This window comes from Daphnia pulex, chromosome 7 (genome assembly GCF_021134715.1).
Source record: "Daphnia pulex isolate KAP4 chromosome 7, ASM2113471v1".
Lineage (NCBI taxonomy): Eukaryota > Metazoa > Arthropoda > Branchiopoda > Diplostraca > Daphniidae > Daphnia > Daphnia pulex.
The window spans coordinates 11011069-11031103 of record NC_060023.1 but is presented as its reverse complement, the minus strand read 5'-3'; the positions used below and the strand labels follow the sequence as shown (position 1 = coordinate 11031103).

Here is a 20035-nt window from a genome sequence, read left to right as displayed (position 1 = left end):
TAGGGGCCTCAGTATACTACTCAGACGCTTTGGTGTAGTAGCTCGGGGCAACATCAGTTGTGATGTAACACTCTGGAGCTTTAGTGGTGAAGTACTTGAGTCGACACGAACATCACACGACTGCTTATTTCTTTCGCCTTTTATCTCCTTTTATACGACTAGTCTAGACAACAAATAATTTGAATATTCAATAGTTGGCACATTGAAATTCCATGTAACAGTATATTTACCCATGATATGCAGTTGTGCAGTACTCCGGTGCCTTGGTGGTGTATTATTTGGGAACCTCGGCGGAGTGCTCGACCCTCTAGTAGTGTAGCACGAGGAAGAATAATACTTCGGGGATTTGGCGTAAGTAGTTCGAGAGAGCATAATGTAATAATCTGGACACTTGACGGTGTAGTAACTGGTCGTTGCGTATGTTGTTGTCGTGCAGTCAGACGCCGGCGTTGTGGTTTGATAACCGCCATATCCAGGAGACATCGGCACACCAGTGGTCAATCCAGTCATCAACGATTCAACACCCAACAGCAGCAGGCCATTGTTTACTAGACAAAAAAAAATAATTAGAACATTCATATGCAATAATAACTAACATATTTAAAAAATTAAAGTAGAGTTGATTAACATCTCAATGAAACAAAAATCATAATATTTACCCATGATTACTTTGGTGTAGTATTCAACTATTTTAGTGGTGTAATAAGCTGGAGCCTCGGTGCAGTAGCTGAGAGCAAAGTAGTACTTGGGAGCCACGGTGTAGTAAGCTGGCGCTGCATACGTAGTTGTGTAATACTCCGATGACTTGGTGGTGGAACTCGGGGAAGAATAATACTTCGGGGCTTCTGTGTAGTAACTCGGGTCAGCTTATGTTTTTGTATAACAATCTGGAACATTGGTGGTGTAGTACTTGGAGGCCTCAGTGTAGTAACTGGTCGTTGCCTATGTTGTTGTCGTGCAGTCAGACGCCGTCGTTGTGGTTTGATAACCGCCATATCCAGGAGACATCGGCACACCAGTGGTCAATCCAGCCATCAACGATTCAGCACCTAACAGCAGCAGGCCATTGTTTACCAGACAAAAAAATAATTAGAACATTCAAATGCAATAATAACTAATATATTAAAAAAATTAAAGTAGAGTTGATTCATATTTCAATAGAATAAAATCATAATATTTACCCATGATTACTTCGGTGTAGTATTCAACTGTTTCAGTGGTGTAATAAGCTGGAACCTCGGTGTAGTAGCTGGAAGCAGAGTAGTACTTGGGAGCCTCGGTGTAATAAGCTGGCGCGGCATTTGTAGTTGTGTAATACTCCGGTTCCTTGGGGGCCTCGGTGTAGTAACTGGTCGTGTCATTTGTTGTTGTTGCATAGTAAGACGGCGGCGTCGTGCTTTGGTATCCGCCATACCCAGGAGACATTAGTACACCAGTGGTCGACTCAGCCATCAACGAAACGACACCCAACAGCAGCACGACAAAATAGTTACTAAACAATATTTAAATTGAAAAATTAATATGCAAAAATAACTGCCATGTTGAAAAATAGAAAACACGAATTCACACCTCAGGAAAAAAAAAATTTACCCATGATTGCAAAACTGATGGTACGACGAAGAATGCAGTTGGTGACCACTACTGCACTACAGTTGTTGCCATGTCGGTGATAACCATTTGACTGTATCTATCGCCTTCTCTCCTGTTATACGACTAGACAATAAATGATTTGGATATTCAATAGTTGGCATATTTAAATTCCATGTAACAGAATATTTACCCATGATATGTAGTGGTGTAGACATTATGGGACTCGTTGTAGTACTCGACCCTTTGATGGCGTAGCTCGGGGAAGAATAATATTTCGGGGATTCGGTGTAGTAGTTCGGGGCAGCGAAGTAGTGGTGTAATAATCTGGAGACTTGGTAGTGTAGTACTTAGGGGCCTCGGTGTAGTAACGTGCGGCGTCGCGGTTTCATACCCGCCATACCCAGAAGACATCAGTACACCAATGGTTGAACGAGCCGATACATTCCCCAACATCAGCACGACGACATAGTTTACTAGACAGTTGATCAATTTAAACATTTTCATTCAATAATAATAAGCATATTTACAAACATAGAAAAAAGTAGAGTCAAGTAGAGACACAGACAGTAATAACATTTGGCCATGATTGAGAACAGTAAAGCGACGAAGAAGGCAGTTGCTGACATATTGTGCACTGCAGTTGCTGTTGCCGTGTCGGAGATACTCACTCGACTGATTTCTATAACCTTTTCTCTCCTTTTATACGACTTTTTCTCACCCTGATCCACCTCTTAAGCCTTGCGGCTATTGTACCTTTCTGATAATGATGCAAAACGTCCGGTTCTCACCTAACCTCTACAGTCTACACCACCGCATGCCAGTTTTACGAAATGTTTCTTGTGACCTCCAAGCGTGAACATCAAATTTTTCCGATTGTGACTGGTAAATTATCAAATAAAAAAAGAATTGGTACAAAAACTCCGTGTAAATAAACAGAATATTTACCCATGATTGCGAACTGATAATACGAAGAATGCAGTTGGTAACGAATAGTGCACTGCAGACTGCAATTACCGTGTCGGAGATTCTCACTCGACTGATTTCTATCACCTTTTTTCTCCTTTTTACGAATAGACAATAAATAATTTGGCTATTCAATAACTGGCATATTTAAACTCCATGTAACACAGAATAATTCGACAGAATATTTACCCATGATTGAAAACTGATGAATGCAGCTAGTGGCAAAAAGTGCACTGTAGATGTTACCGTGTCGGAGATACTCGCTCGACTGATCCCTGTCGACTTTTCTCTCGCCTTTTTATACGACTTTTTCTCACCCCTCCTCTTAAGCCTTGCGGTTATTCTACCTTCTTGATAATAATGCAAAACTTCCCGTTCTCACCCAACCTCTACATCACTGCATGAAACGTTTTTACCTAATGATCTCCGTGACCTTCGATTGAAGAAAATGCAAACTGGCCTTTCCTTCTGCAGGTTGGGGGATGGGTCTACAAAAACCAAAAATCAAAATGAATACCAAATAGTTTGTACCTGCTTAATAATGATGAAGCACGTGTCATTCTCACCCAACCTCTACTCCACAACATTTACAGTTTTACGTAATGTTCCCCCGGGGATAGAAGAACTTCTCGAGCTGTTCGTTACGTAAATTGTCACGGCGTATTATTCCGGTAAAATTGACTACCCATGTAAAGTAAGCCGAGTAATTTTCATCCGTCCGTGGATAGGAGCGTGAAAACATAAAACCTGGTTGGGTACACAAGTATGATAATAATTAGAGCATCCCAAGTTTCCTGATGACATAAAATCACAGAATAGACGAGTCCTTTTTCCATCTGAGATGGAAGGAATCAAGTGCGTGCTGCTCTAGTGACCTACTAATTCTGCACTGCATAGATATTCAACAGAAAAGGTTGCATGTGTCATCTAACCCGTCATCCGAATTCAGCCAACATTTTAACATCTGTTAGATCATAAAAAATCATCTTACCAAATGAATAACTTAGAAATCTTTAATAGAATAAAAAATATAGATAGTCAAAATATTCACCAAGGAAGCAACCAAACGAAGAACAAATCGGCAAACGCTTAAAGAAAATGGCCACCAAAAAACGAAATAATTCCAGTCGGCATATAGGAAGCAACATTAATGTTCCAAGGTGAAATTTCAAAGACGAATAATCTAGAAAGTACTTGAAAAGTAGATTTCATGTCGTAAAACCTTTATTGAACTCGAACAAGAGGGAAAATTCCATGTTAAATATTAATTCAAATCTGACGTGAAAAAGCAATGTACAACAAAGTATTAACCGTTAGTATCAAAATGCCGTAATTATTCATTGAGAGTAGAGATCAATTTGCTTGCTCATCCTCAACTGTTTCCTCATTTTGTTTACAAGCTCCTTGTCCATAATTACATTTGTTTGAGGTTGGAATTGCTGACGATTACTACTAGCAGGTGATTTTACCTGAGTACCTGAATTTCCCTCTGAAACAGATAAGTCATTCACCGTAGGATGGATTTGAGGAGACGTGGTGCTTAGATTTTGTAATCGGAGGTAATTTTTCAGTTTCGTGTTGGAAGCTCGATTGGTTTTTTCTTTGGATGCAATCGCGTTTGGAGAAGATAATTTCTGGGTCGATTTCAACTTTTGGTCCCGGTAAGGTGACGAGGCTTCAACGCAGTTTGCTGGAGAGGCTTCACTAAGCACAGCAAGTGGTGGTTCTTCTGTCAAGGGAAGTCTTTGTTCGCATAAAGGACTCATTGTGGTTTCCGAGCTACAAATACGTTCATGCGGGTTTTCTGCACAACTGTTCGGCACAGAGCTGTTGGTGGACAACGTTGAGCCTTCAGGTAGTGTATCTAGCACTAAACAACTGTTTTCACTAGTAGCACTAACCACGATATCCTCACTAGATTCCCCATGATCAACAGCTTTATCTAACAACACACTTGTGGAATCTACTGGTGCATCCGCAACGAAGATATTTGGTTGGGTTAGTGCGTCTTGACCGATGACTTCCATTAATACTTCTGGTTCTTTTGGCGCATTTTCAGTTAACGTTTCAACTTCCATGACTATTTCTGGTTGATCTTCATTCAATTGTTGAGGGATATTTTCAGAAGTTACAGATGTCTCCATCTGTGTATCTGAAAACTGATCGGTTGACCGGGTTTTATGATAATCGTCTTCTCCTTTTCCATCGTCATTTTTACTAGGTTGAACGTCATCGACCACAGAAGTGCTAACAGGTAAATTGCTGTCGATTACTTCAACAAGATCAGCTGAATCTGATACCAAACTTCTTTCTTCGTCGGTGACATCAGCATCCATCGGTACTTTCCTTGGCGTTGGCATTTTCTTGACACCAGCCGACTGCCGATAGCTGACGCACTTGCGAGCATATGGAGGTAACGAGGATTTGAATAGTTTAACTGGGGTGCTTCGAGTTGCCATGCCCCTCACATTTGGACTGGTTGACTTGGCTTTTAATTTAGTGGAAGACTTCACCTTTTCTTTTGAGGTTTTCTGGCTTTTCTTGTTCTTTGTTGGACTATCAGAAACGGACTCGACAAATGACACAACATCGATATCTTCTTTTGGTGAACTGGAGGACGGTGTAGAAATTGGCACGACTTCATTCGTGGCTAAAGACTGCTCTTCACTCATCACAACACTCACATTAGAAATTCGTTTTCGCTTTGATCTCTTTTCAGACGAGAGTTCACTAGTCGAAGCATTCTTTTCCCTGTTCGTCGAATCCGACCTCCTTTTCCTTTTGTTTAATGGAGACTTTGCTACGGGATCAATTACACTGTTTAATCGTGATAAAGCCAACAATTCCTGAATTAAATTTTCGTCTTCTCTTGACGTGGCAATTTGGGAGTTGGTTGAGCGTCGTTGGGACTTTCGGCGATTAGCTTGAGGACTCAAAGAATAAACCTGTGCCCTAGCACAGGCAGAGCTTATTGAATCATCTCCAGGAACCAATTTACTGTTGGCAGTTCTTCTTGGTTTTCTTGTTTTCTGTTCGGCGATTATAGGCGTACTCTGAGCCAGTGCAACTACAGGTACATTCCCTGAAACAGATGGCGTAGATTTTAAAATTTCGCTAGGATTTGTTGAATCCTCACCAAAGAGTTCAACCAACCGTTGGTTACGCAATTTAGCCCTTTCTATGCATGGATAATCTTCGAGGCGCTGACATTCATTGATAAGGTCATTTTCAAGTGTTTGATCGGTCTTGTATGGAGTAGGAGGCTGAAGCGGAGTAGGAGGCTGAAGCGGAGAAGGAGGCTGAAGCGGACTAGAAGGCTGATGCGGAGTAGGAGGCTGATGCGGAGTAGGAGGTTGATGCGGAGTAGGAGGTTGATGCGGAGTAGGAGGTTGATGCAGAGGGGGAGATTGAAGCGGAGAAGGGGGCCGAAGCGCGGCGGCAACAGTTTCAGCGGCTTTACACATTAAAGCAGCAGCGGCATCGCTGGCATCATTTGATTCTTCCAATTGAAGGGGATCCATTTCAGTTGAACTACGTCGCCGTCTTCTTTCCAACTATTTAAATTTAAAAGAAATGGGAAAAGTAAACAAAATTGCGAATAAAGAAATAAATAACAAAAATTTACCTTGTCTGTTTCAGGGACGTGTTCTGGAGTAGCACTTTGATTCATAGGCCCTTGAGCCCGCTCACCACTAGGCACAAAGTATGGAGTTGGACGGCCAAGAACCACCTGCGTAGGGCTGATCACGGTGGTGCTCAATGTTTTACCAGGACTCTCCATAATCTCTTGACGGAGTGCTTCCAACCTACCAGATCAATTAGTTAGTAAGTTAAACAACAAACAAAATAGAAATGTCGAAACAATAGAAACAAACCTAGGGGTGCTCAACACAGAGGGAAACTGATAAAATCCAGTATACGGTGTCTCAATAGAATTGTTAGAAGAATTAACTTCGAAGATGCACGGAGTGGCAGGTACAGGAAGACTAGGGGATTCCGCTGTTGGTAAGAAGCGGAAACCTTTCGTCAATGATACTTGGAATGGGCTGCTTGAGCTAGTAAGATCCAGCCGAATTTGGGGTGTTCGTGGAATCTCGCCATCCCATGCCCCAAAGCTGGTGCTATTGCTCTGACCATCACAGAGCATGGCGTGGGCAACACTATTTAAGGAATTGAGACCTGCTTCATTTTCCGTTATTTCTTTTCGTGGAGTAGCGAGGACTGGTAACGGTTGCTGAATCACTTGCTCTTCACGATTGATGATATCCATTCCAAAATGAGGCAGATTAGACTCTGAAGCAATACGTTCATTTATTGTATTTTCCAGAGCTATCTGTTTCAAAGACTCGGCTTCTATCACTGGAGCGTTAGCCATCTCATGTAAGATGGAAGCAGCGACGAGATCAGCATGTTGGGGGTCGGAACTGTTGCACAGTCGAGGCGTTTCTTCTGAAACAACATCAGCGGTAGCATTTTTCTCTGTGGTTGTTGAAGAGTCGGAAAATGAAGTTTGTTGAGGAATGGATGTTGATGTGCTAGCCACTGGGTCGCAAGGAAAAATTTTTTCCACGGACTCTGTTTCAATTACAGCTGCTGGAGAACTTCTTCTCCTACGTTTAGCTTTTCCTTTTGGAGTAGCAAAAATTTCACTGTCCGGTGGAGGCGGAGCGGCAACCGCATTTCTCAATGCAAGATCCCACGGAATTTCAGAACGTTCCGGACGAACTGCCGGGGAAGCTGGTTTGTTAGATAATTCAGGTGATTCTCCAAAATTAAGCTGGCGAACATGACTTAGTCGTCGAGTACTAGTAGGAGTGGTGACGAAATCGGTCGAATTCCGGAGAGGCGAATCAAAAACCACATCAGGGGATTTCAAAGGCTCTTTCTCTCCTACGGCTTCTTGATCTGGAATATTTTTAGAAGCTGAAGACCCGAACTCTTGAGCGATTTTGAGAAGAGCAGCTAAACTAGGCGTAATGAGTTCTTCCGCTGGCTTGGTAGTTTTTAAAACTTTTTTCCGCCTACTTTTTGCTAAAGGGCGAGATTTCACTTTCATAGGTTTTGTTGTTGATGGACCTGGGCTAGACGCGACGTTTATATTTTCAATATTGCAATCAGCAGGCTGTTGTTGGTCTTCCACCCTCTGTTCGATAATTTCGGATACACCAGCAGCATTTGGAAATTGATAGTTACTGTCCAGACCGGGAATAGTGATGGTGAAGATAGGTTTTGGGGCAATGGCTACGGGTCTTCTTACAATCGGAATCTTCTTTTTTCTTTTCTCTCTTACAGAAGGCTCAGCATCTGCAGGTATTGCCGAAATAATTGTTGGAACCAACGTAATTTGCCCAGAAGATGTCAAAATCGCAACACTGTTCAACCCATTGATCACAGATGAATTTTCTATTAAATCAGGGTTTTGGACAGTGAAAATAGAAGGTGCCATGGTTGAAGACTCCACTATCATAGCTGCTCCTAAATTATCAGGAACTAAACAATTATCTTGGTTTCTTCCATCATAATGTGATACAATACACTCTCCATCTTGAGCTGTACTATCAGGGGTGCCTACTGAAGTTTGATCTTCACTATCAATACCTAAAAATAAAAAGTTATAAAAATTTATAAACAGTGGTTGATTAGGTTTGAATTTGCTTTACCTATACAGTCATTCAGGAAATTATCAAAAGCAGGATCTGCTTGTGTTTCTGCAACAATAGCTTTTATAACAGTATCCAGATCTTGTGATGACGCCAAGCTTCCTCTTTTAGAACTGCCTTTGCTAGGTAAAATAACTTCAGCTTTCTTTTTGTTGATGTTTTCAGCTATCTTTTCTTGAAACTCTTTGTCTGCCAGCAAGCGATCATAGACCAAGGAAAAATCAATGGTCTCAGCAGACACTTCCACTTGTTCAGAACAATGCAGTGAATTTTCTTGAAGAACATTGTTGAGAACCCATGCTGTATTGACACTTCCTTCACAGCCATGGTTAGAAACTTCAGCGGTTGACAAAGTTGCTGGTGTTTTTTCAGCGATAACCTGGTTTGAAACATCTTCTGGACTATCAATAGCATCATGTATTTCGGTGGTATTCTGGGTTTCTTTAAGAACTTGGGAATTATCAACTGCAAGATGATTTGAATAATTCTTTTCTTGATTGAAGACAACTTCTGTATTCACACTAGCATCACATGTTTCTGGTTTATTACCAACACACTCTGTATTACAACTTGAATCACTAGTTTTTGGAGTACTTAACGATTCTGTGTTGACACTGACATCACATGTTTCTGGTCTAATGCTAGCTGATTCTGTGTTGATACTTGCATCACAAGTTTGGAGACCATCTTTGCTTACAAAATCTGTATTAACACTTGCATCAGAGGTTTCTTTTTGAACTTGGGATGATGATGGAGTTTGGAATTTAAGATTTTCAACTAAAGTTTTGGTAAGGTTCAGAAGATCATCCTGTTCTCTAAACACAACTGATTCTAGGAGCTCCAATTGCTCAACAATATTTTCTTTGGTTTCAAAATAATTTTCAATTAAATTCACCAACGAAGGTCCCATGAGCCTTGGAAGCTTGTATGGTGGTTGCACACGTTTCAGTTCTATTAAGTGTGGGCAATCCCGAATTAAGCTAGTAGCAGAACTTTCGTAACCTTCCTTTACGAGGTGATGAAAAATCAGTTTCGAAATGTCACTTTGAAAAGACATTTTATTGAAGGATATCGAACTTTTGTACAAAGTTTACATATTCGTAAAACAATCTTTGTCAAGACTCAAGAATCAAGAAACGCCGCCACTTTGGTCTGCTTGTTTCAGTTTAAACACTGTTGTCACATTGTGTAAATTAGGTGTTAATTAATTTTCACATTTAAAAAAATAAGATTTAACCTGATTTAACGGAACGAGAGGGAACATTTTGTCGCATATTTATGAAATTATAATATTTATGAAAATTCACAATGCAATGAAAGTGTAGTAAGTCATGTATTTACAATCACAAGAAAACAGTTCTCCATTTTCGATTTCACACATCGACTTTTTTTTTATAGAATATTCTTTAATTATTAACAATTTTTCTTTCAAACCTGAACTTCAATTACTTAGAGGTTTACATGTAAGAATTCAGCGTGTTGATGCGTTCTTTAATCTCTTCTTTAGACCACATTGGGAGGGGTCCTAGTTGTCCTATATCGGCAACAATTTTAGCCAAGCTGTTCAACATAAACGGCAATTGATCAGTGTTATCTAGCCGAGGCCGTTTGGCAATGGAACCATTCGAGTATGGTTCAGCCCCGTGATCCAAAGAGTCGGCAGCAAGTAGTGCATAAGCTTCGATTGGCAGTTTGGGAAATGAATTTACGTGACGTGGAGGATTTGTGAGACACTTCAATTGCGAGCTATAAAGAAGACTGGCTTCGCCGATGAGAGGTTTGGTGGTTTTACGGTTAATGAATTGTTTAACAACAAAATCTTGTCCTTCTCGAATGCAAGATGATGCTAGCTGAGAATGAGGGGTGGTCTTAAAAAAGAGTTCAAAGGCACGAAGTGCGCAAAGTTGTACTAGAAAGGATCGGCTAGCGGTGGTTTCACAAAACAAATTGGCCATTACGCGTAACAAAGCTATCTGCTGTGGTGATGCTGCTACGCCTGGTGTGCCAATTTTACTTAAAAAATCAGTAGCATCTAGTTGAACCGGTGTGAGAAATTTGCTATCCAAAGCCAATTTTAAGATTTGCATAAGATTAAGATGTGACTCTTTTTGACTGGGCTGAGCTGTATAAAGAAGAACACGCAAGACACATACCAAAAGATGTTCAGTATGTCGGTGATATTCTTTAGCCGATTTGCTGTTGAGCCCATTTAGTAGAATCGTTCCTAACTTAATTAAATTGGGTAAAAAATCTTTGCGTTCTTGAATGATGGTGCAGTTCCCAGAAATGCAAATCGAACGAAGTCGGAGAACAGTATGAGCTTTGAGAAATTGGGAACCATTTACCGAGGGTAGTAAGCATCGTTGGAAATCAGTCTTTTGTTCTGGGGAGAAACAAGTCCAGTTAATGGTGGCCCACAAATCTGGGTATTTTTCTATGGGATGGGATTTCAATATGATTGCACGCCCAGAAGCCGAAAGCAACGGAATCAAACGATTGGCGAGATATATCGGCCGAGAAAAAGGCGTTGGTGAGGACGGACACAAAAGGAACAAGTTTTGAACAAGTTCCACACAAAACTGTGGTGAGCCATATCTAGAAAAACAAAATAATACAAACTTAATTGTGATGCGATTATTCTTTTATACAGGATTTCAAAATGTGGTACCTTGCCATAAAGCTGAGAATATCACAGGATATTAGATGAGCCCAGAATCCATGTTGGATAACTGATTGAAGAAGAATTGCAACAGCTTGCGCAACATAATTTGGTGGTACAATGGCCATTGCAGCTATAGCTTGAGTGACCTAGTACAAATTTCGAATAAAAATAAATCAGAAGATTTTGTTTATCGAAGAGACTACCAAAAGTTCGTAAATGGGCACTGTATGAATTCCTTTGCCACTGTGAACAATACCATGAAGAAGGATAGTTCTATTAAATTCGACGTGGCCTAATTTAGCAAGAAATTAATTATGAAGGCCTTGATTCGCTATGCTTATTTTCTTTTTACCTTTGTCAACAGCCGAAAGAAACATCGCCAATATATCAGTTGAGGTTAAACTGTTGTCTTCTCCCATAGTTGACTGATAGCTGGGCGTGAGTAGCAAACCTAAAAGCCGGATCAGATTCAAACGGTTTTCAGGCGGGCAATTTGATGACGCTTTAAGTAAGCTAGACATAAGTTTTCGAGTTTTCGTTAAATTCTCCAGTATTGGGTGAATAGTAATGGACACATGGAGTTCCAAGAGACGAACAAGATCGTCACTCAAGGAAAGTTCATATTTAACTGAATCGGGAGTAAACCTAGTATTTTGGAATAATAAGAAAATCATGCGTGAGTCAAAACATACATCTATAAATTTTTAAAAGTAATACTTCTGAAGCTGGAACACTAGATTAAGCGTAGCTTCGTTTGCATTTTCATTTTCAAGCATGGCTGCGTCTTTTTCAATGAGCCCAATTATGACTTTAATCAAAAAGCCTGCAACTTTTGCTACTTTAGAAATATTGTTGGGGTTTTGATAAAGCATGTCAAAGAGATAAAGCACTTCTTGAATTAGGAAAACTACAACAGCTTCCAATTCCAGTTGTGTGCATATTTCTGGGTGCTGTTGCATAGTTTTAAGCACTAGTTTCCAAATTAATGCCATGGATTTTGCATCCAACTTGCAAGAAAATTTGCCTATGGCTATCAATGGAATGAGCAATTTGATAACTGATGAATTATCATCAAAAGTTTGCTGTTCAATAATAGGTAGGGCAGTCATCAACATTGCTGAAGAATGTTTAAATAGTTCATCAGAGACGGTTGTAGTCCTAAAAGTCATAGGCCATGAACAGAAAAACCAAATATAATTAGCAGTAAAATGAAGCTTACCTGTTTGAGCATGATGAATATGTTTGTTTTATGATTTCAAATATGGTTATCACACTCACTGAATCTTTAGAGCTTTTAACATGATGTACACAGTATCCTAGATACTCAAAATACTGCTTCAGATCGTGAGAACTATTCAATGCCAATACTTGAAGTAGAACATGTTTGCAGGTTTGGATTGTAAGTTGGCACACTGGTGTAGAGAGAAACACCAGTTTTTGTGACACAACAGATATCATCTGTAAAACTGGTGATAGATCTTCTTCAGTAACATCACCTTTAAAGCAAATGTGTTAATGTGGGTTAAGGATTAATGGTAGTAAAAATTTAGACACAAATAAAAGCATAAAGCTATTTGGTTGAAAAGGATATTGATAATTGATTTTCTAGCTGGGCGGTATCAGTGTGGACTACACTATCGTGGTCAAGTTTTTGAACAAGGTTGTAGGTATCCGTAACGTCGTTTCCTCTTATTATTATTTTTGATTCACCGTTCCAATCGTCGAAAACACTTTGATCGAGCGTGAGATTCCAAGGATCGGCCATGGTTATTCTCTGAAGTCCCTCATGTGTCCGAAATCAACAATACCGCCAAAAGAGACTAGGGACGAGTATTTACGATTTAGTATTTACCGTGTTGCCAGTTTCACATAATATGTCCAGTTGACGCACGCAGCACGCAACTACGCAACTTGACGCAAGGTGGCTATCCTGGCCAACGCTCAGCGGTCTACTAAAAATTTAAAAAATTCTTTGGGTCTCCATGCCCAATTTAAATGCTGACTTGAATTTGAATTGCAAAGAATTAAAAAAAAAATCCACCATTGACCGTCAACCACAATATTCTTCCAGTCGAACAGTCTTTAAGGAATTGCGTTAAATTCAACCGGAACGATGAAAAAAAAAACGATTCTCATTACGAAAGACCATATAAATAAGTAAATAAAAACAACTATTAAATGGATTAAGTCCATATTATATCAAGATGAGACAGATATTACAATCGGACAGTGCGATAGAATCGAAAAAGAGTAGAAATTAAACGAGTTACGGGGCCGCTAAGCTAGCTTCGAAGCATTTGTCTTGAAGAAGCTGGAACCGTTTCTGAAGCTCGCGCTCGCGTTCTGTCTGTACGAGAACGTCCTGTCGTATTTTCTCTAGACGACTGGGTATGGCAGCTATAGAAAAAAAGAAAAGAAAACAAATTAATAATTTTTCGGGATCCGAAGAAGCCTTGTTAACTCACCGTCTTCGTGCTTCTTTAAGAAGGAATAAGTATCTAACTCAATTCGAGCAGCTTCCACTTGATCAATCAAATCTTGAGTTTGCTTATGCAAAGCCTGGGCTCTAGACTGGTAACCTTAAAAATTAAAAATAAGGAATAAGATGGGATTTAAGAAGAGATGTCTAAAACATTCGTTTGTACCAGCGGTCAGTGTACGCAGCTTTTTTTCTAATTTTGCTGCTTTTTTAGCCTCCCTGGCCATATGAGCTCGATTCGTCTCTAAATGGCGAGAAGAACTTTCCAACCGATCTTTCTTCGAAGCCAAGGAAGCCCTAGGTAAAGTAAAAATAAAATGTTTAGGAAAAATGGAAAAACGGAAAGCTATTTTTGAAAATTTACCTGGTGTATCGGTTTTGAGACGGGACAAATAACACTTGTGATAAACACTCGTCCCAAACTTGAGTGTACGCTTCCATTGTCAAATCTCCATGGCCCATACCAGCCTTTACCTTCTCCATTTCTACTTTCAATAACTCCTTGGCCTATAAAATAATGAGAAGATAAATTTTAACGGCCAAACATTTACTTTCTGGCAAACATGATACACGCACCTGATCAATATCCTTGTCCTCAAATTCTTGGTAGGAATTATTGCTTAAAAAATTTTGGCTAGTCTCGATAATCTTCCTTGAAAGACCACCACCTTTTTCTGTTGAGAGATTGACTGGATTGCGAATTGAATCGTAATGCATCATCGTAAGCATTTCTTTTTTAATAAGTTCCTCTGCCTTCTGAAGGTCACTAAGGGAAGCGTCGGACGAATTGGCTGGTCTTAAAATTGCATTGTTAACTTCGTGAGGGCGCGGTAGGCTTCGTTGCAACGCTTGGGACCGTCTTTTCAGTTCAGCCTCCCCTAAAATAACATTTTAAAAGAATGAATTTTGACATTACATTAGAGTTGAGACAACTAAATTTACTTTGCTTTTTGCGCTCAGCTTCAATACGAGCGTCAATGTCAGCCTGATCCTCAACAGAGATGTAAGTTCCGGCCAATTCCCCTTCACCGGGTGTTCCAGACTCCGTATCCATTTCTTCCTCTGGTACTACAATTTCATAATCGTTCTTGGGAACCGGAAGTGTGCTCAAGCCTCTTTTGAGCTGCTCTTTGAGTGTTCGTTGCATCACTGGAAGAATAAAAATGTAACTGTTTATTTCATTAAAAAATAACTATAACTGGAATATGAAAATACCTTCCGTAGGCTCCTCTGGATTGATATTTAGTTTATCTCGTACTAATGGAGTAGCACCAGGTAAAGTTCCAGTACGTGGTGTAGCTCCTGAAGTGATGCTCAACATGCCAGGGGTGGCAGAACCTGCAGCCCCACCTGGAGTGCGGAATGGTGTCGAAAGCAGCGTATTTGGCGTTGCGACTCCCTCTTTGCTTGGAGTAGCTCCACTAAAATCAGGATTGACCAACGGTGCGTTAGCTCCACCCATCAATGGAGTTTCGACATGAGTAAGAGCCATCAGATTTTGGGCTTCTTGCAAAATCTTGTCCATTGCGGGAGCTGGAGTTCGTGGTGTTCGTAATCCCCCGCTCTGAAAGAAACATTTGATTAAGTCAGCAGAACAATACAGTCGTTTGAGAAATGATTTACCTGCGTTAGGGAATAATCGGCCAAAAGTGTGTCAGAGACTCTTTGGCCTGTCTCACGAGCTGCATCTTGGGCTGCTTCTGAAGCTCTGCCCAATTTAACTACTTGCTCAAGATCTCTATCAGAAATCTGTGGCTCTGGGAGAACAAGCTTTGAACGTTTCGCAGCCGGTTGGTCTCCTTGTAGCAAAGCCGATGGCACTTCATTCTCTTTCCGCTGCTTGAGTCGGTCCTTGTCCTTCTTACGTTCTCTATCTTCCTTGACTGAGCGTAGCTCACCCTCCAGTTGTTGTTGACGGAGTCTATGGAAATTCGGTGCGAAAGGATCAAACTGTTCTTCTGCTGTGTTGTGAAATCCAATAGCTGGCTGCTTTTCGAATGGAATTTCGGCATTGTAATCGACCCCGCGCTTACGGCGGTTGTGAGAGAGTGCTCCACGACGAACGCCCATGCCGGCAGCTCGCAACTCACGTCTCTTTTGTAAAGCAGCGAGTCTTCGAGCTTCTTCCAATTGCTTCTCTCTAGCTTTTCTCTTAGCTTTTTTACCCTATAAAAACATACAGATAGATTTTGATTCATTCAATCATCAGAAAAGATTTCATTTCTCTTATTACCTGAGTGTTGGCTAACCTAGCTCTGGCTTCTGACAGCATCTCTAATTCATCTTCATCCATGTCTTTGGGATCTGGGCGAGCTGGCTTAGTCTCAGGATTTGGGTCAATTTCTCCAGGACGAAGTTTACGTGGGTCATCTCCAGGTTCCTCACCATCTTCTTTTCTTTGAGCCTGATCACTGTACAATATTTCATAGTTATTTGGCCTTATGTTTCATGAAGTAAATGACACACTTACAGAAGGTATTCATAACGTTCAAGACATTGAGCGGCAGTTCTGCCGACAATAGGAGCAATTGTTCTCCACTGGGTAGGCATGAGCTTTGCCAAGTGCAAAAGTTTCTCATCCTCTTCACGGCTCCATTCTGTCTTTTTGATGCTAGGATCCAACCACTCATACCAGCGAGCTTTGCACTGTTTAGCTGACTTTCGATGGAGGAGAGAAGCAATACGTGACCACTGATTTTTGCCATATTTCATCACAGCTGCTTTCAAAATTTCATCCTGTAATACAAAACAGTTGATTTAAACATCACGAAAATCCCTTGCACCGGCATGTATGTGTTAGTGGCAACGAAAGTCTTACCTCAGTGTTTCTCCACACACCACCTTTAATCATAATACGTGGCATGGTGAGTCTTGATTGTTTGAATTTGCTTTAGCACAATTGAATAAGTAAAGGAATTTTTTCTTGCTAGAAATCAAAACTTTGCCTTCACACAAGTGGAAGTGATGCCCGTCATGCGAATGCGTATGGCTAAGCGTTCTTCATTTGTTTTGATAAGAAGCATGAATGTTTTTAAAGAGACTTTATAAATTCAACCGCAAGATGACTCTTACCTTCTCTTTCCTTTTCAAAACCACGCTAGCAGACTACGTTCCAGTTCCAACGAGTGAAGTGACGATCGAATGTGAGCACACTTTCAAATTAGTTATAATATCTTGGAAATTTGGGAAAACTACTTGCCGTTGCTGCTCAAGTCAGGTTTATTGTGTCTATAATTTTTTACTTTTGTTTATAAACTTAGTGTACTTAGTCGGTATAACACGCTGAAGAATTAGTTGAACGTCAGAAAATTTCCCGCGCTAAAACGTTTTGTTGGTTTTTAACAATGCTTGTGGTCTGAATAGTCAGTGTGTGGGTGGAGACATGATTGCTCTGTATGAAAGCAGAAAATTTTTTATAATTATTACATCATATGCTAATTGAGTTTTGTTCATTCCACAGGTAGCCAAATTTGATTACCAATAACTACCCAAGGCCACCCCTTCTGAAGGACCTTGCCTTATCAGTAACACATGCCAAAACCCAGAATGATTGAAAAAGTTGTTACTGAATCAGGCAATGAATGCCAGCACAGCAGTTCAATTTTGTCAGACCAACAGAACAACAAAGCAAAACCCGTGGTAGTGAGGAAAAAACTAGTGAAAAAAGGCTTGAAGAAAATCCATCCTTTTCACGCAACAAATGGGAAAAGCAAAGCTTCCTCTCTAGACAGACTGTCAAATTCAATCTGCAAAAAGGCCAAAATTAATGGTAAATTGAGTTACAGTACTGTTCAGTCGGAAAATGACTGTGATGCATCCAGCTCTGTGCCTTCGCTTGCCTCAAACTTTTCTGGGGAAGGTACAATGAGTATTGATTTCAAAATCATTGTGTACTATTCTACAATTTTTTTAAATATTTTTCAGAGTTGGACTCGGAAATTGTTCAAATCCCAGGTGATGAAGAGTCATGTTCTTACATTACTGAAGAAGAGTGTGATGCATGTGATGCCAATGAAGATACTCCATTAAATATTTCCAGTGACAAAACAGAAGTTTTTCAACCTGCCTTACGCTTCTCTGCTTTCTCTGGTGTCCCTCCCTATCTAAATTTTTGTCTGCATGATGAGAAAGGTATTATAATTTTAGTACTTGTAATTTTGTCCATTTTTCACTTGTTAAAATTTACTTGGTATCTTCGATTTAGTGGTCGAGCTACCCTGGACTATACGTCGGTGTTTGAAATGGAAACTTAGTACCATTACTCCAATTGTAGTTAGAAAAACTGTTGTCAATTCTGGGTTTCGAGTCATAAAGGAGCCCAAGGATTGGATCGGTACTTGGGGAAAACACATGAAGTCCCCACTGTTTACAGCTATTTTGGAACACCAAAAGGTAAGAAATATTTTACCGTTTCACTTTACTAGACGAAGAGTTCACATTTTTCTTGTTTTCACTTAGGTCAATCATTTTCCTGGTACATTTCAAATCGGAAGAAAGGACCGTCTGTGGCGAAACATGCAAAAGATGGTTGCCAAGTTTGGAAATGACGAGTGTGTATCTCATCACGGTCTTATTAGGATGTGTTCAATTTATCAATCTCGGTCTCTTTTAGATTTGGATTTCTTCCCCAAACGTTTGTTTTACCTCACGACTTGCGTTTACTAAGAAAGCAGTGGAGTCGAAGTACTACCGATGTACCTTGGATAATTAAACCGGTAAATTTTATCTATTCAGTTGGTCGTGTATTGAGCGCATCTATTTTATCAATTTATTTATTTACAGCCTGCATCTGCAAGAGGTACTGGTATTCAAGTCATTCACGAATGGAGTCAGTTGCCAAGAAAGAAACCTTTGGTGCGTCTTGTTGTTGTTATCATTTAAGTTGGCAACTATTTTCATGTATTTTTCTATCGACAGGTTGTTCAATCCTATGTGAAAAATCCTTATCTAATTAATGGCACTAAATTTGATATTCGGCTTTACGTCTTCATCACCAGCGTCAACCCACTCAGAATCTACCTCTTTGAAAATGGGCTGGTCCGCTTTGCGTCGCGTAAGTTTTAATCTTTATTGGCTTTCATTCTAAACCGCAACTTTGTCCTTTTCTTTTAGTGGCTTACTCGACTGAAATGAATACCCTCAATGACTTGTACGTTCATTTAACTAACTACAGTGTCAACAAACACTGCGAGGGGTACGTGGCCAACGAAGATGCCAATTCGTGTCAAGGACATAAATGGTTTGTTACTCAATTACGTTTTAAACCAGTCGGGCTCCTATGTTGCAGTTATTTGATCGCTTGTGTGTCAATTACAGGACTCTGCAAAGCTTGTGGACCTACTTTCTCGGCCTGGGTGTCGATGTCGAAGCCATCAAATCCTCTCTGAGAGATATTGTGATTAAAACTCTGCTGAGTGTCGCACCAGCCCTCAACGACATGCTGAAAAATAATGTCTCGAATCGCTATTCCTGCTTCGAACTCTTTGGTTTCGATGTTTTGTTGGACTCTGACCTAAAGCCTTGGCTGTTGGAAGTCAACATTTCGCCGTCGTTGCACTCAACTTCGTCGCTCGATCTTTCCGTAAAGGTAAACTGTTTGATGACGTATATTTTATCAGTCTCAATTCACTTAATCATTTTGTGATTGCAGGGTCCTTTAATCAAAGATGTTCTCAACATGGCCCGTTTTCAGTTCCCAAACAACGTCAACAGTTTGAGTAAACATCATTTAGGCGAATACATTTCGACTCACTTCAAGGAACGAATGTGCGAAGCGTCTGCTGGAAGCGACGAGGGATCGCAGTACTGCGTCAATCCTTCGACGTACAACTACGAGCTGAGCGAAGAAGAGAAAAAGAAGAACGAATTTTACGAGACTGCCGTTCAGCGCGTTGTGGCAGTGCCCAATGGAAATTCGTGGACGGTTCAAAGCCAAAGCGCCGAAATTGAGAACCGAGTCGATGATGTCGTCGAAGAATCCACCATTCTGGACAATTTAACTCGAGGCGATATTCAACATTTAATCGAAACGGAAGATGAATTGAGTCAAAGTCACGGGTGAGTTTCTAATCGAAATTGCTCTTGCGTTTTCTACTTTAATTTTACAAATTGTTTCGTCTGTTGTACATAGGTTCACGAGAGTCTTCCCTGCTGATAATTCAGAGCGTTACTTTCGTTTCATGGAGAAAACGTCATACTACGATTTACTTTTAAACGAATGGCATAAGAAATTCGGGAACCTTCGCGATAGAACTTTAGCCATTGATTATCTGAAAACCCAACTCGAGAAAAAACAAGTTCTAAACTAGATCATCAAATTTATTCGATTTGCGTCTCCGATTATGTTTTAACCACACACACAAAAAAAAAATATGAAAATTAATTGAGTGTTTCCACAACTCGTTTGATTTTTCGTTTTATTTTTATTTCCACACAAAGTGACTTGTAGGTAAAGAAAAAAATGTTGACTCGCAACACACAAAAAGAGTTGGTTGTCTGAAAAGTTGCCAGAGCTTCTATGTACACAAAACAATTCCCCCCTCCTGTGCGCATTTGTCTGTTGTCTGTGTGTAATTGCTGTGACGGGAAACTAACCCTCACCTTTCCATCAGAGAGAAAGAAAGATTACATACCTAGGAAAAGCGACAAGCGGACGAGAGGGTCATCTCTCCTACCCCTCAG

At 40.3% G+C, this 20035-nt stretch overlaps 3 protein-coding genes and 1 long non-coding RNA gene across 13 annotated transcripts; 1 reads left to right on the top strand and 3 right to left on the bottom strand.

Annotated features, from left to right (window-relative positions):
• Positions 1-131: 131 nt before the first annotated feature.
• LOC124198311 lies at positions 132-1241 on the bottom strand. 2 transcript variants are annotated; one of them, XM_046594127.1, is made up of 5 exons: positions 1182-1241; positions 911-1049; positions 660-845; positions 231-548; positions 132-163 (listed from the first exon to the last, which is right to left on the bottom strand). In XM_046594127.1, the coding sequence occupies exons 2-5, from the start codon at positions 993-995 to the stop codon at positions 159-161; spliced, it is 594 nt and encodes a 197-aa protein (XP_046450083.1). In that variant the 5' UTR covers positions 996-1049; positions 1182-1241; the 3' UTR covers positions 132-158. The 2 variants fall into 2 exon arrangements, with proteins under 2 accessions (XP_046450083.1, XP_046450082.1); XM_046594126.1 differs by having other exon boundaries at positions 132-158.
• Positions 1242-1429: 188 nt separating this feature from the next.
• Positions 1430-2657, bottom strand: LOC124198313. Its single transcript, XR_006876548.1, has 5 exons — positions 2536-2657; positions 2344-2469; positions 1781-2063; positions 1591-1702; positions 1430-1492 (listed from the first exon to the last, which is right to left on the bottom strand). It is a non-coding gene; the product is annotated as an uncharacterized LOC124198313 (long non-coding RNA).
• Positions 2658-3759: 1102 nt separating this feature from the next.
• Positions 3760-16379, bottom strand: LOC124198424. Its single transcript, XM_046594255.1, has 19 exons — positions 16173-16379; positions 15825-16090; positions 15588-15765; positions 14978-15520; positions 14570-14918; positions 14297-14503; positions 13931-14232; positions 13719-13861; positions 13521-13651; positions 13341-13454; positions 11593-11710; positions 11228-11520; positions 11079-11167; positions 10882-11021; positions 9675-10808; positions 8214-9301; positions 6429-8151; positions 6179-6359; positions 3760-6107 (listed from the first exon to the last, which is right to left on the bottom strand). Exons 1-19 carry the CDS (start codon positions 16215-16217, stop codon positions 3891-3893), a joined length of 9261 nt encoding a protein of 3086 aa, XP_046450211.1. The 5' UTR covers positions 16218-16379; the 3' UTR covers positions 3760-3890.
• Positions 16380-16405: 26 nt separating this feature from the next.
• Positions 16406-19752, top strand: LOC124198309 (tubulin monoglutamylase TTLL4-like). 9 transcript variants are annotated; one of them, XM_046594121.1, is made up of 13 exons: positions 16433-16497; positions 16615-16747; positions 16815-17213; positions 17279-17485; positions 17559-17746; positions 17813-17904; positions 17967-18069; positions 18137-18208; positions 18272-18407; positions 18467-18593; positions 18671-18941; positions 19005-19411; positions 19485-19752. In XM_046594121.1, the coding sequence occupies exons 3-13, from the start codon at positions 16886-16888 to the stop codon at positions 19660-19662; spliced, it is 2109 nt and encodes a 702-aa protein (XP_046450077.1). In that variant the 5' UTR covers positions 16433-16497; positions 16615-16747; positions 16815-16885; the 3' UTR covers positions 19663-19752. The 9 variants fall into 9 exon arrangements, with proteins under 9 accessions (XP_046450076.1, XP_046450077.1, XP_046450079.1 ...); XM_046594123.1 differs by having other exon boundaries at positions 16443-16497; positions 16815-17123; XM_046594122.1 differs by having other exon boundaries at positions 16460-16566; positions 16624-16747.
• Positions 19753-20035: the final 283 nt, after the last annotated feature.